General features: G+C 37.5%; 1 protein-coding gene across 2 annotated transcripts in view; it reads left to right on the top strand.

Moving 5' to 3' along the window:
* thada (THADA armadillo repeat containing) overlaps window positions 1-13,748 on the top strand; it is a 109,755-nt gene that overhangs the window by 54,808 nt on the left and 41,199 nt on the right. For both annotated transcript variants that reach the window (XM_028007547.1, XM_028007549.1), the window contains exon 29: window positions 3,483-3,651. In XM_028007547.1, the coding sequence (XP_027863348.1) occupies window positions 3,483-3,651 (169 nt within the window). The remainder of the gene's footprint in view (window positions 1-3,482; window positions 3,652-13,748) is intronic.

Genomic DNA, 13,748 nt, shown 5'->3' with positions numbered 1-13,748 from the left:
ACACAGACATAAATCTACTAAATCGCTAATTTATTTAATAAATTTGCACCAGTACAGCACAGTTATATACGCAAATTTGGTTAAATAAGCAAAAACAACTTTAATTAGTTCAGTCTGAGCAATTAGCCAATGTAAAATAAATAATCAAGTACCTGGAACTGACAAAAATAGGTCGACTGCTGTGGTCTAACATGTAGAAATAAAATGTAACAAATCTTATTTCAGACGGTTCAGAAAGTACGATTAGAAATTCTGAATATAACGTCTTTCAGAGCACAAATACACATTTTACACTTACAGAGAAAAACCTTTGTTCGTATGTTCTGTCCAAAACTCCTAAACAGACAGTTTTAGTTTCCCTTGGTTTTGTAATAAAATGTAGACAAAAAAACTTGTATTAAACATCTCTTGGTATCCAATTATTAATCAGTTCATTCAAAGTATTCAAATATACTTTGACTGCATCCTCAACCGATAGATTGTTCAATACAGGAATGCTATCGCATTTTAGGCACTAAAATGCAAATAAAATACTTATTTTCTTATATAAAAAGCCATTGAATTATTATTTTTTAATTTTAATCTTTCCCATAAATTTCTAATATTCTACAAAATGCTTCAACCAGGCGTCTGCTGCGCGGTCGAAGCATTTCGAGTGATTTGTGCGTTCAACACAGAGTTGGAAAATCTGAATTTTTGCCGCTCGACGCGAAGCATCAACCAATCAGAAAGATTCTGATTGGTAACGCAATGGCCTGTAGTTGGTGTCCTGCCAGGAGAAGAGGCTTCAACGTGCGTCGTTTCATTCTCAGCTGTCGTTTTTTCAACACAACTGAACACAAAATGTTCAGCAAAGACATCTGAGCCTCCGTTATGATTGCAGAAACTTTCACGACAATATTTTGGTGCCACTCTCTCAGTTTCATGGTACAAAGAGACCAGCAACGGAAAAGCACGACTCGTCCCAAAACGCGAATAGAGCAAATTTTGTCAAGCAAAATGTCAAGGGTCTGACATTTTGCACACACGTCAAACTTAAAGTGTCAGACACGCGACATGTTTGGTGTGAACGCAGCATTAAAAGGTGAAATGAGAAATCTGCAGAATGTGGTAATTTTGTTCAGATTACTCCTCAACATAATCCATAGAATAATCGATTAGTAAAATAATCGTCTGTTGCATCCTTAGATAAACCAAGAAGATATAGATTTAAAGTAAATCTGAATTGTCTTTATTTCAATAAACTCTTGAGTTTTTTCTTTCCAATGATAAAAAAGAACTGAAATAAAGTTTATTTGTTAATTATGCATTTAATAACAATGTAAACTGAAAACCAAAGAGTTTTTAAACTGTATTTTTGTGCCAAAGATGAATGTATACCAAATTTTCTGTTTTGTGTGAATTTCTGAATTAGGTTTATTGCTTTTTTTCAATTTCATGTGGCTGTTTTAGCTAAAGAATAAACAAAGGCTTTCTGAAATGACCTACTTCCTGCAGTAACTCTTGCTCTGCCCCTTCCAGTCTGTCTTATCTCATTCATGTTCTGGTCGTGTCCTTCCCCCCCCGTGTCAGCTCCGGCTCTGTTATGACACCGGAGAAGGAAACTCTACCGGCTTGTAAACAAGGTTAATTTTAGCTTTACTCTCAGGGTGACAGGCCATACTCAGCATTACCGGTGAGCGCTGCAAGCGACCGTGGGAGGGAAATGTCTGTGTGTGGGCAATAACAAAACGTCGCTTACTATTTCCTGCCCGGTCAGCTAATGACTCGAAAATATTTGAATTCGGGTTTATCGTTCATCTGCAGGTCCAGAAGATGTTGTTTTTGTGAAGTTTGCAATAAGTTGAGGAACTGGGTGAGGGAACGAAAGCAAGGTTATGTAAGATATAAGCAAAAATAGAAGCCAAATCAAATAAGTGGTGAATTTATTAGCGACGAACTGATGGTTCAACAAGAAAACTGTAAAATCCTGAGAGGTTTCTGACGACCTGAGGGCATTTTGATCCAAGACAATCAGAACTTTATAGATCATTAACAACATTTATTTATAAATATTTTACAAACAGCATTTTGGATGAGCTTTGTTGATAGTAATTCAGTCTAGTTGAGTCCTAAACTCTGCCTTATACTACAACTTTGGTCATTTAGTCCAGTGGTCCCCAACCCCCGGTCCGTGGACCAATTGGTACCGGGCCGCGCAAGAAATAATGAAATATTTCCATTTTATGTATTATTTGAGTCTGGAGGATCTTTTATTTTGAAAATCCTTTAACCAGATTCTCTCGGTTATGTCTTGCGCGCCAACATTGAGCCACAAGCAGCAAAATGAGTAAGAAACAGATCAGATTCTTTGGAAAGTTTCTTTATGAAGGGAAAAAGCCCAGAGAAGAGACAGGAGGATGGATTTATCCCAGCAGGCGATTCCCACATTCCAAGCTCTGCATGATATGGTGACCGGATGTTAATGAAGGAATGAAGCTTCAAACTGCTTCGCCACTAGAGACCAGGCACCCTGTGCATCAGGAACACTTCTGGTGTCATTGTCTCTCATCTCTCCCAAATTGGACCGTCTAGTTGCAGAGAAACAAGCTCAGGGCTCCATTAGTCGTTATCGTGAGTTAAAACTTTCACGAAAGTAAAATGTTCGTTTTTGTGGCGCATCTGTGTCTTATTTTGAAGGGATATGTAAGCGTTACCATAGCGACCAGAGTCAGAGAGCATTAGGGCAGCAGTGGAGACGAGGAGAGAGGAGTAGAGCTTGTGAATTTTAGATCTGGTTCACACGGCACAATTTTAATTTAGAAATATTTGCGCTAATAAATGGTGTTAAATGTAACTTTGTATTAATCGGGGACTATAATATCCATTAAGGCCGAGGCAGCAGTCGCTTAAACGCAATGTTTTTGACCAATTTTGAGAGAAAAAAAATGCAGTAAAATCAGAAAAAATGTGGGGATCTGTTGATGTTGTGTGAATTTTGCAGATTTGTGAAAAACTGGAGGGAATCGTTGATGTAATTTGATGTAATATTAGAGGGCCGCATAAAAAACTACGGCGGGCCAGATTTGGCCCCCGGGCCTTGAGCTCTAGATGCTTGTTTTAAGTAAATAATTTCATAATATTAATGAAAAAGGTTTTGTTCCATTGGCAGAATATTTAACTTATAATAAGATATTTTTCCCATGTTATAAGTAAATTTATCTGCCAACAGAACAAGAACTTTTTCGTCAATATTAAGAAATTATTTACTTAAAACAAGCCTCCACATCTTACTAAAAAGTTACTTTTAAGTCAGTGTTGTCTTATTTCAAGGTTGCAACAATATCTGCATTAGAAACTAGACAAAAAATCATTGATAAGATTTTGTGTTTTTGCAGTGTAATTACAAAATTGACCTCAAGTTTCTGATCTTTTGCGATATCCGTCTCTGTTAAACAGATGCAATACGTTTCCATGACGTTGCCACCATGTTTGTTGTGCAGATGCAGTCGGTCGGCCGTGTACCGAACCAGAGAGATGGCGGCCCGGGCTCTCGTCCCGTTCGTACTCGTCACCCAGATCCCGTCCACCGTCCGGACCTTACTGCAGGAACTCCCTCCAGAACCGGGACCCAACATCCAACAAAACCACATCCATGGCGCTCTGCTGCAGGTCTGCTCCCACACACCCACATCAACACAAACCAGTTCACTCATACTGGGAATATACATCGCTCACTGTAATCATAGGTTGTTTAAGCAACCGCAGGTTCTCAATTAGAGCTGAAATCAAAACTTCAATCATACGCCTGTCAGAGCTCTGCGTTTCAGTTTATGAGTCAGAGTTAGGTCAGCGCTGACGAGGACTCAAACTTCAGCCTGTGGGGTATTTATTCTCAAATTCAATTCAAAAATACTTTATTGATGCCAAAGGGAAACTAAATGTCAGATTTTTCAAAGAGTTATTGTCGATAGTGATGGAAAGAAGGATTTCTTAGCGTTCTCGATAACTTTAACATGACAAGGAAATACAGCTGAGTGAAAGAATATCAGAAAATACAAACACTAAATATGTTTTTGATGGATGGTGGAGTTTTGGCTGAAACGATTAATCGGAGTAATTGTGATTAATTGATTATTGAAACAATTGTCAACTAAAAAACAGTGTAAAAACAACAGTAATTAAGCCAAAACTGTACACAAAAATAAACACTAAAAGAGATGTGAATCTTTCAGTGTTTAGCGTTTCCAATTTTTAGGTTCACGATTCGATTCAGAAATTATTTTTTTATTCAAACTCTCTACAGGTTGTTTAAATTATGTGACTGAAAAGAAGAAAAACAATGTCAACAAAAATATAACATTTATTTAAATGTATAAGGTTCTACTATATTTAAACTATAATAAGTTTGTGTATAAAAGTCTTTAATTTATATTAGAAGTATTGGGTTAGCTGTGCTGCCTGAGTTCTTTTTAAACTAAAAACAATGATCACCTAATAGAGACATGAAAACAGTTTCTTACCTCAGGTAAGATACTGACTGCTCATAACCTGACATTATAGAAAATCCCTTTAAAGACAGAATGTCTGCTGGTTCTACTGGGACAGAATCCACACAGAGCTTATCCAGACTGGGCGGTTATCTCAGGGTAAATACCCGTGTTTAGTTCTGTCATTGCACCCTGACTAAACACAACCAAACAGTCTGCCTGTAACATCAACACTGCCAGAGGAAAAGGGGCAGAGGGGGATTCCCAGAGCCTTGATGGGGGTTGGTGGGCGCGGCGCGAATCCGTACGCAGGGGTCGACAAAAAGAATGCAATCTGCAGCGGTTTCTTCAGGATGAGACGGAGTGTGCGCCGCTCGCTGGCGGTCAGGACTCCAGGGAGGTCCGCTGTGGGATGGAGGGGTTGCCTCATAAAAGCCTAGACGAGGTTTCAGGGGGAGAGTGGTTTTTAGTTTGTGTTGCTGTCATGGCTGCCACGTGTGGATGCTCCCCAGATGTCTCCCGATCTCGTCCTCCCTGGTTCGTCGCCGTCTGTTTCTCCAACATGGATTTCTGATTGTTGTTCTTCTTCTGTATTGTGTTGTTGATCATTTATTGGGATAAATGCCTTACCATACGTGTGTTACAATAAATTCCAACCAATGACAACCAATTTCCTCAAGCATCAATAATCAGGGTTTCTGAAAAATCCTTAAGTCTTAAATTCATCTATCTAAAACTAAGGCCTAAAAATGTTCTACATTTCTTCAAAAGAATGTAATTTGGTCTTAAATATGTTTATCACAAATCTTAAATATGTGTAGGTTTTATTTTTTTTTGAGAAACTGCCTGGACAGAACAGTTTCAAGGGGTTGAGGCTACCGCTAACTAGCTGTTAATATTCCCAGCTTGCTAACTAGCTACAATCTAAGTAACAAAGATTAAAGATTTGATGCTTAGATTTCAGCAACCAAGCATCAATAAATCTTCCATATGGATTTAAACAGAAAACAACCAATGTGTACAATAATAATAATAGTAATAATAATAATGATGGTGACCTGCTCTATAAGTGAGTCACATGGCACCCAGTTAGGAACTTATAATTTGTGATTTTTCATTTCCTGCTTTTCTGGGGTATAGCTATGCACCAGCATGTAAACCCATTAACAAGCTGTTAAAATATGAATAAATAGCTTTGTTTCTGTATTCAGTAAGTGTTTCTTAAAATTAAATAACTACTGATCAGTCCCTCCAGGATTGTTTTTGTGGTTTTTTTGAATTCAGTGGTTTTGTGATGCTAATTTAGAAATATTAGTAAGGAATTTATGCGATATCTGGGCTAATGTATGATGTTAAATGTGACTTTTTATTAATCACTGAATCAATCACGCACTATAACTTGACACCAAGTAAGGCCGAGGCAGCAACCACTTAAACCCAATGTTTTTGATCAATTTTGAGAAGATTTTGCACTAAAATCAAAGAAAATGTGGGGATTTGTTGATTTTGTGTGGATTTTGCGTATTTGTAAAAAACCGGAGGGCTTATTGATGTAATTTAGAGTCACATACAAAAATATGGCGGGCCAGATTTGGCCCTGAGCCTTGAGTTTGACATGTGCTCCAGATCTTGCTGTGACATGAGTGATAGAAGGCTGACTTTTGGAATTGTCTTTATGTAGAAATGAAGGTTAAGGTTTGACTCGCCCACATGTCGGGCCTCATCTCTAGTTTCTAGCTGTAATAGCTGAAGCAGTGGGTGGAAAAGTGTATAAAATTCATGTTGTGATGCGGCCAAACTCACAGCAGCGCTGCTTTCAGTCACATTGTGTCAGATTGCATAAAGAGACTGAAATGCAATAAAAATCCTTCCAGCTCTTAAATTAACTATATTATACATCACATTTGACAGGAAAAGTTTCTCACCAATGTTTGAAAAGTGAGTTTTACCTTCTCCTGCTTAAATGATGGTGTTTATATGTGATGTAATGAAGCGGGAATTGCCATGGCGACCAGTAAACACAGTTCCCAACTTTGATGGGAATGTTCCCACCTTCCTCTTTTGTCCGTTTCCTGACATCAGTTCCATTTCTTCATGCCGTGAAAGGCAGGGATCACATCTCTCCAGGATGGAATCGTCTCCTGGAATGGGAGCTGAGGAAGTAGGAAGCCTCTTTGTCCTTTCCTGTATCTCGTCTTTGCCGTGTTCGGGGCTTGTTACAGGAGAACCGCGACGCCGGCCACCTGTTTTCTAATTAAAAAGATGAAACAGGAGCTGCATGCTCATTTGAACCAAACTGTAATTTTCCAGTGATCATTTTTTGATGAAAAATAAAATAAAATTGTTCTTTTCTTTGTGTCTAAAACTAGATAAACAAATAGGTAAATACCACATTTATCTATTTGTGACGTTTAAAACAATATTTCAGCTATGAGACACATTTGTGTCTTTTTTTTATTTGTTAAAACAAACATTGAAGTTCAATGTCAGTAAAGCGCGCCTCTTTCCATTATAGAGTTTGGATTCACTGGGATGCATCTTCTTTGCTTCAGTAAGGACATAAACTTATGAGCTGTAGTGATTCTGATGCCTGTAAGCCATGTGTAGACATTCATTTCCTTTTTCCTGCCACCAAAAGCTCACTAGACTATTTATACATCTCATTGAGTCTCCTTATCTTTCTGTGTTATGCAGAAAGACGTCCCCTTGTGGCCCCTCAGGGTATTGCAGCCAGAAAAGCACTGGCTGTTTACTCTGAAGGTGAATTTCACTAAATGCAATGCTCTGGCAGCAAGCATGATGCCGCCACCCCCATCTTTGCCAGGGGTACAGTTTCAAAAGCTCTGACCTATTATATTTCCCTGAACAAGTTATGATGTGTCTATACAAAACATGTTCATTACACTTTTGTACAAAATCATTCTTAGATAATGACATTTTAGTCTGATCAGTTCTGCCTATTTTGAGTTGTTTTAGGGCCTCCTGTCACTTTAAATTAAAAAAAGCTGCAGCTGGCCGCAACCCCCCAACTTGACATTTTTGTTCACGCATGAAAATGGCTGCAAACAGATGAGCAATTAAACTACATGCATCTTTGAAAAGCATTACTAGAGCTTCCTGCACAATTAAAAAGAATGCAGCAAGTGCTTTGTTGTTGACTTGTCTTTTCCAGCAGCCATTGTACAGTGCATACAGTGGTAAAACTAGCTGATCAAATGTGCTGGGGCTCTGCTTGGGTTGCTAGGTAACTGGCTGCACTTCACTGGGGTTGCTAGGTAACGGGCAGTGCCTGGTGATTTGTAACGTTACATTCCAGAGGTTTTTGAAACAGCTCATTTTCTATACACTAAAAAACGTTAATTTACTGCCAAAACTTTGCTGCATTTCTTCTTCTGTTTTTAGAAGCAGTAGAAACCCAAATGGAAGCACAAAAAACATCCGAAATGTGAATTTTGTAAAATTGGTTTCTTTTAACTCCTCCAAACATAGTTCTTATCATTGCGGCCCTAATAAATCAAACTTTCTCTTCTGATCAATGTGCTCTATTTTATTTCTGAAAATAATTTGTTTCATGATTTGGACAGAAACCAGTAGGGACCTGATGGAGGATCCGAATGAATGAGTATACTTTATTAATCGCAAAGGGAAATTCACAAATCCAAAGGTATTTGTAGCTTCTGTCTTTGGGAGTCACTGTTGGAAAAACTCTTCAGTGTAGACACAACACTGTGTGCCTTGAGCTCGGCAGCTTTTTCATGCTTGTATTATTCATACACTACAAAAACACAAAATCTTAAGCATTTTCTGGTCTAGTTTCTAGTGAAAATATCTTAGTACACTTGAAATAAGACAAAACTAACTTACAAGCAACTTTCCAGCAGGATATATGAGCTTATATTATATCAATAATTCCTTGATATTGATGAAAAAGTTCTAGTTTTATTGGCAGATTATTTCACTTATAACATGGGAAATGTCTTGTTACAGGTTAAATAATCTGCCAGTTGAGCTGGTACATTTTTAAATCAATATTAAGGAATTATTCGCTTTAAACAAACCCCTATACATTGCTGAAAAGCTTCTTGTAAGTTAGTTTTGTCTTATTTCAAATGTACTAAGACATTTGCAGCAGAACTAGATCTCAAAAAACTTGATAAGATTTTGTTTTTGCAGTGTAATGAGTGTCGCCTGACTGAAGATGCTAAACAACGCTTGAGCACAAGGATGAAAACGAACTAGGTCAGCACTATCTGCTGACTGATGCATATCCAGACTATCAGGTCTGCAGGTAAAGACGATGAAGAGATGTTTGTGTTTGATATGCAGCCTCTGTCCCAGCAGCAGCTGCTGGAGAAGCAGCTGAAATTAGCAGCAGGCAGATAGAAGTCTGGACTACGTGTGGAGAAGAGCATCTGACACGCAGAGCACCCGATCCGGCAGATAGCGACCTGCATTTTTACTGTCTGAAATCCTCTGCTGGATGTTTGCAGTGTGTGTGTGTGTGTGTGAGGACGCGGTGTGTAGCCTTGGGACCCGTCTAGCGCGGGGCACCACGGTTCGCCGTGTGTGTTTTTGTGTAACAGGTAGCAGATGTTTTTGCTCGGGGGGAGAAGTTACTTCCTCTGTCACTGTCAGAGAACAACTGTTAGTGGGCCAAGTGGGAATCTGGGAACCATCACAGCTACTGCGCCGCGCCTTACCTCTCTGCTGACTTTCACATACACTTTATGAATCGGCTGGAAAACGCGTCACCATGGTTACGGTCTGGGTTTCCCTCAGATCCTGGGCTTCTGCTGGTTTTTCTACATTAGGGAGCTGACATCGACTTTGAATTTTAATACAATACTTTGTGGTAGTGTCGTGATAAATGATAAAAATGACATTTAATTCTTTATTTTTAGGTAACTGTAGGAGAGACTGGGATCTAGCTGAATCCCTGATCATTCATTTAGCTTCTTTGTAAAAATCCTTCTTTTTAAATGTGGACGCTGACATTAGCAATACTAATTACTAATTGCTGCAACATGTTTGGCATTGAGATGCTCAGGGTTTCCCCCAGAAATCTACCTAAGCCCATAGCAAGGAAGTCACCGAGTTTTTGAGTTAAAAAATGTTTAAAGTTGAGAGGAAATTTGGAAATATCTCAACGTAATTATGTTATTGGATGATATTAACAATTAGCATTAACATAAATAAATATATTTTTTTGCACTTCAGTTGTTTCACCCTAATTAAAGTGTCATAATATGTTTTGATCCTTTACTTGTCACTTTATTCGCTGATGTTTTTAGCAAGTGGAGCGGTAAATACAGGCTTTGTTTACGATGTTCCATTGAATAAAAAAACATTGTGTTCACATAATTACCATACTATGTTACTATAGTGCTTCTCAACATTGAGTCTTTTTAACCCGTCTTTGCTGTCACTATTACTGTATATATATAAAAAAACGTTGTTTATTTTAAATAAACATAAAACTCTTAGCCTGGCGGGGACGAAAGTAAAGCCAGGTGGCCCGCCAGGCTTATAATACACCCTGCAAAAACACAAGATCCTACCAAGTATTTTTGGTCTAGTTTCTAATGCAAATATCTTAGTACTCTTGAAATAAGACAAAACTAACTTACAAGTAACTTTTCAGTAAGTTATATGAGCTTGTTTTAAGTATATAATTCATTAATATTTATTTAAAAAGTTCTAGTTCCACTGGCAGATTATTAACTTATAACATGGGGAAAATATCTTGTTATACTTTAAATAATCTGCCAGTGGAACTAGAACTTTATCATCAATATTAAGGAGTTATTTACTTAAAACAAGCATTTTTATTTTGCTGAAAAGTTACTTGTAAACTAAGATATTTGCACTAGAAATTAAACACCCTTGGCAAGATTTAGTGTTTTTAGGCTTGAATAGATTTGCTGATCGGCTAACTCCTTTTAGCACAACTTCCACACAACAACAGTCTTTTCCAGCGTCCACTCAGACTGTTTTTTGAATCTGAAATTACCCACCATTGATCCAAAAGAAGCAGCAATTGCTGTTGTTTACATCAGAATTATGGACGTACCACATACAAAGGTCCCGGCTCGGGACTTTAATATGTTGAAGCCAATTAATTGGATTAAGATTCTCAACACGTTAAAATCAGTGCAATTAATTAACCAAAATTAAAATATACTTTATACCCAACAGCAAAGTAAAGCAGGATGTATCTTCACAGGTTTATTTCCCCAGACTGTTTAGTTTCGCCCTTCCTCATGAAAACAACCGTCTGTGGCTTTAAAGCAGGGGTGCCCTAAGTCGGTCCGCGAGGGCCGGCATCCTGCATGTTTTAGTTCTCTTTTAGTTCTTTTGCCCTCTCTCATGCAAAAGTAGTTAGATGCCTCGTTATGAAACAAGGCGTACAGAATGTCTTGATTCTCGTCATCTTTAGCACTGCGGTGGCTGGTTTAATGCACCTGGATCAAATGATGGCTCGTTAGAAGGCCTAAGAAGAACACTGACATGCTGAAAAGGTTGTTGGTACCACCAGGGAGGAAACAAAAAGGTGCAGGACGCCGGCCCTGACTTTGGGCAACCCTTCTTTAAAGCTAGCTTAGACGCTGCATTCACACCCATGTGCATATGCAGATGTAAAGCAGCATGACGTGGTGTCTGGACGACAAACTAAGCTTTGTGTCAGAACGCGTCTGCATTCGCTTTATTTTCTTTTATATTTAGCTCATCTTTATTGGGATCCATTTTTGCCTAATTGGGCGCGTCTGCAATTTGCGTCTCCGTGTCTGCTTTTAACGTCGATTCATACGTCTCTTTGTGCATGTGTTTTACTGGACGGAGTTCTGGATTGCAGTGCAATTATTTGCACTTGCTCCTTCTGTGTGTGAGCTTGGCGTATAAAGGGCGCACTCTCGCTGCAGCATGTGGTCAGTCTGTGGTTGCGGCAGTGGGAGGGACGGCAGGGCAGGCTGATAACAGAGTCTGAATGGACCTCACATCCACCACCACTATTTTTGCCGGTCCCAAAAGCAGAGAGGAAGGCTTGCTACAACACACGCAAGAAAAAAAGCCCTCTCTCATGCAAAAGTAGTTAGATGCCTCGTTATGAAACAAGGCGTACAGAATGTCTTGATTCTTGTCATATTTAGCGCTACGGTGGCTGGGGTTTCCGGTTCAACACAAAAAATATGCAAACCGAAGCTATAACAGCGGCAGGTGTTTTTAGCCACTGTTATGAGATATAATAATTAACAACAAGTAGCTAAATTAGGTCAATATTAAATTAAATGAAAACTCAAACACCATTTAAACAGAACACCCTCCAATGTGGAAATGTCATATAAGTTTAAATCATTATATATAAATCATATGACTTCTGTTTCAAGTACTCAGCGTACAGACAAATACAAATATACCGACTTAAATAAGAATAAACACTGCAAAAACACAAAATATTACTAAGTATATTTGGTCTAGTTTCTATTGCCAATATCATAGGACACTTAAAATAAGGCAAAACTAACAAGACTTTTCAGCGACAGGAGTTGGTTTTTAGTCAATCGTTCCTTCATATTCATAAAAACTTAATTATTTCACTTAGAACATGGGGAAAATGTTGGTTTAAGTGAAATAATCTAACAGTGGATCTCGTACTTTTTATTGTTTATGTATTAAAAGAAGCCCCTATATCTTCTGACAACTTACTTGAAAGTTAGTTTTGACTTATTTCAAATGCACTAAGATGTTTGCAAAAGAAACTGGACCGACAATATTTGGTAAAATTTTGTTTTTGCAGTGTATGATTTCAAAGCAGGAGAACACTTTTTTCTATATTATTATTATTAATATTTTTTTCGCTCGTGATTAACTTGTCAAGAGTGATATCACCAAGGAGTCATATTAACAAAAGAGAGAAGACATGCTAACGTTAGCATTTTGGCTAACTCGTTTGTTTTAAGTCAATAATTCCTTAATTCCTTAATATTGAAGAAAAAAATACTGGTTCCTTTTCCAGATTATTTCACTAATAACAAGACATTATTCCCATGTTATAAATGTAATAATCTGACATTGAAATTAGAACTTTTTCTTCAATATTAAGGCATTATTGACTTAAAACAATCTGCTATATCTTACTGAAAATTTACTTGTAGGTTATTTTTGTCTTAGTTCAAGTGTACTGAGGTATTTGCACTAGAAAATAACTTGGTAAGATTTTATGTTTTGATGGTGTATTTAAATGTATTTGCAGGTAATTTTTCTTTATACAATTGAAAGATTATTGTAAGGATGAGAGTTTATGTAATTCAAACTGTACAACTCCTATTATCCAATCTGATTGCACAAAGATTGGATAATCTTTGTGCAATCACTACCTAAAATATGTAAAATATGTCACTACATATTTTAAGGATTTACCTCTGATTATTGCTTCCAGCTAATTAAAAGTCAACATTTAGCTTAGAAGACTAAGATACTAAATCAAACCAATAAAGAAATATTATGACATGACAAACCTTATGGGGATTTCAGGAGCCATGTCATCTGCTGGTGTTTCTCTAGGACTTCCTGTCCACAGTGCTAAAATAGAATAGAAACAGCATTTATTGTCCCACAAAGGGGAAATTCTGGAGTAAAAGTACCAATTCCTGCTTTACTGCAGTGCAGATGAACTGGAGGCTGCTATTTAAGCAGCCTTGGTTTTTTTTTTTTTTGGTTTTTTGTCATATGTACATTTGAAGACCAAAATTATTCAAACAACAGGCTAATTTTAGGTTATATTCAAGGAGGTGCTTTTATTATTATTCCATTTTGGTGTAAACATAGTTAAAGGTAGAAGAGGAAAGATTCATTTTTGATGTGAATATATATACAGTACAGACCAAAAGTTTGGACACACCTTTTAATTCAATGAGTTTCCTTTATTTTCATGACTATTGACATTATAGATTCACACTGAAGGCATCAAAACTATGAATAACACGTGGAAATATGCACTAAACAAAAAAGTGTAAAACAACTGAAAATACCCCTTATATTCTAGTTTCTTCAAAGTAGCAACCTTTTGCTGTGATCACTGCTTTGCACACATTCTGCATTTTCTTGATGAGCTTCAAGAGGTCGTCACCTGAAATGGTTTTCACTTCATAGGTCAACCTGCCCTGTCAGGTTAATAAGGGGGATTTCTTGCCTTATAAATAGTCATGAAAATAAAGAAAACCCATTTAATTAGAAGGTGTGTCCAAACTTTTGGTCTGTACTGTATATATATATATATAT

Source organism: Xiphophorus couchianus, chromosome 22 (assembly GCF_001444195.1).
Source record: "Xiphophorus couchianus chromosome 22, X_couchianus-1.0, whole genome shotgun sequence".
NCBI classification, from domain to species: Eukaryota; Metazoa; Chordata; class Actinopteri; order Cyprinodontiformes; family Poeciliidae; genus Xiphophorus; species Xiphophorus couchianus.
Note: the sequence above shows the minus strand (reverse complement) of the source record. Positions and strands in the feature narration are given on the sequence as shown.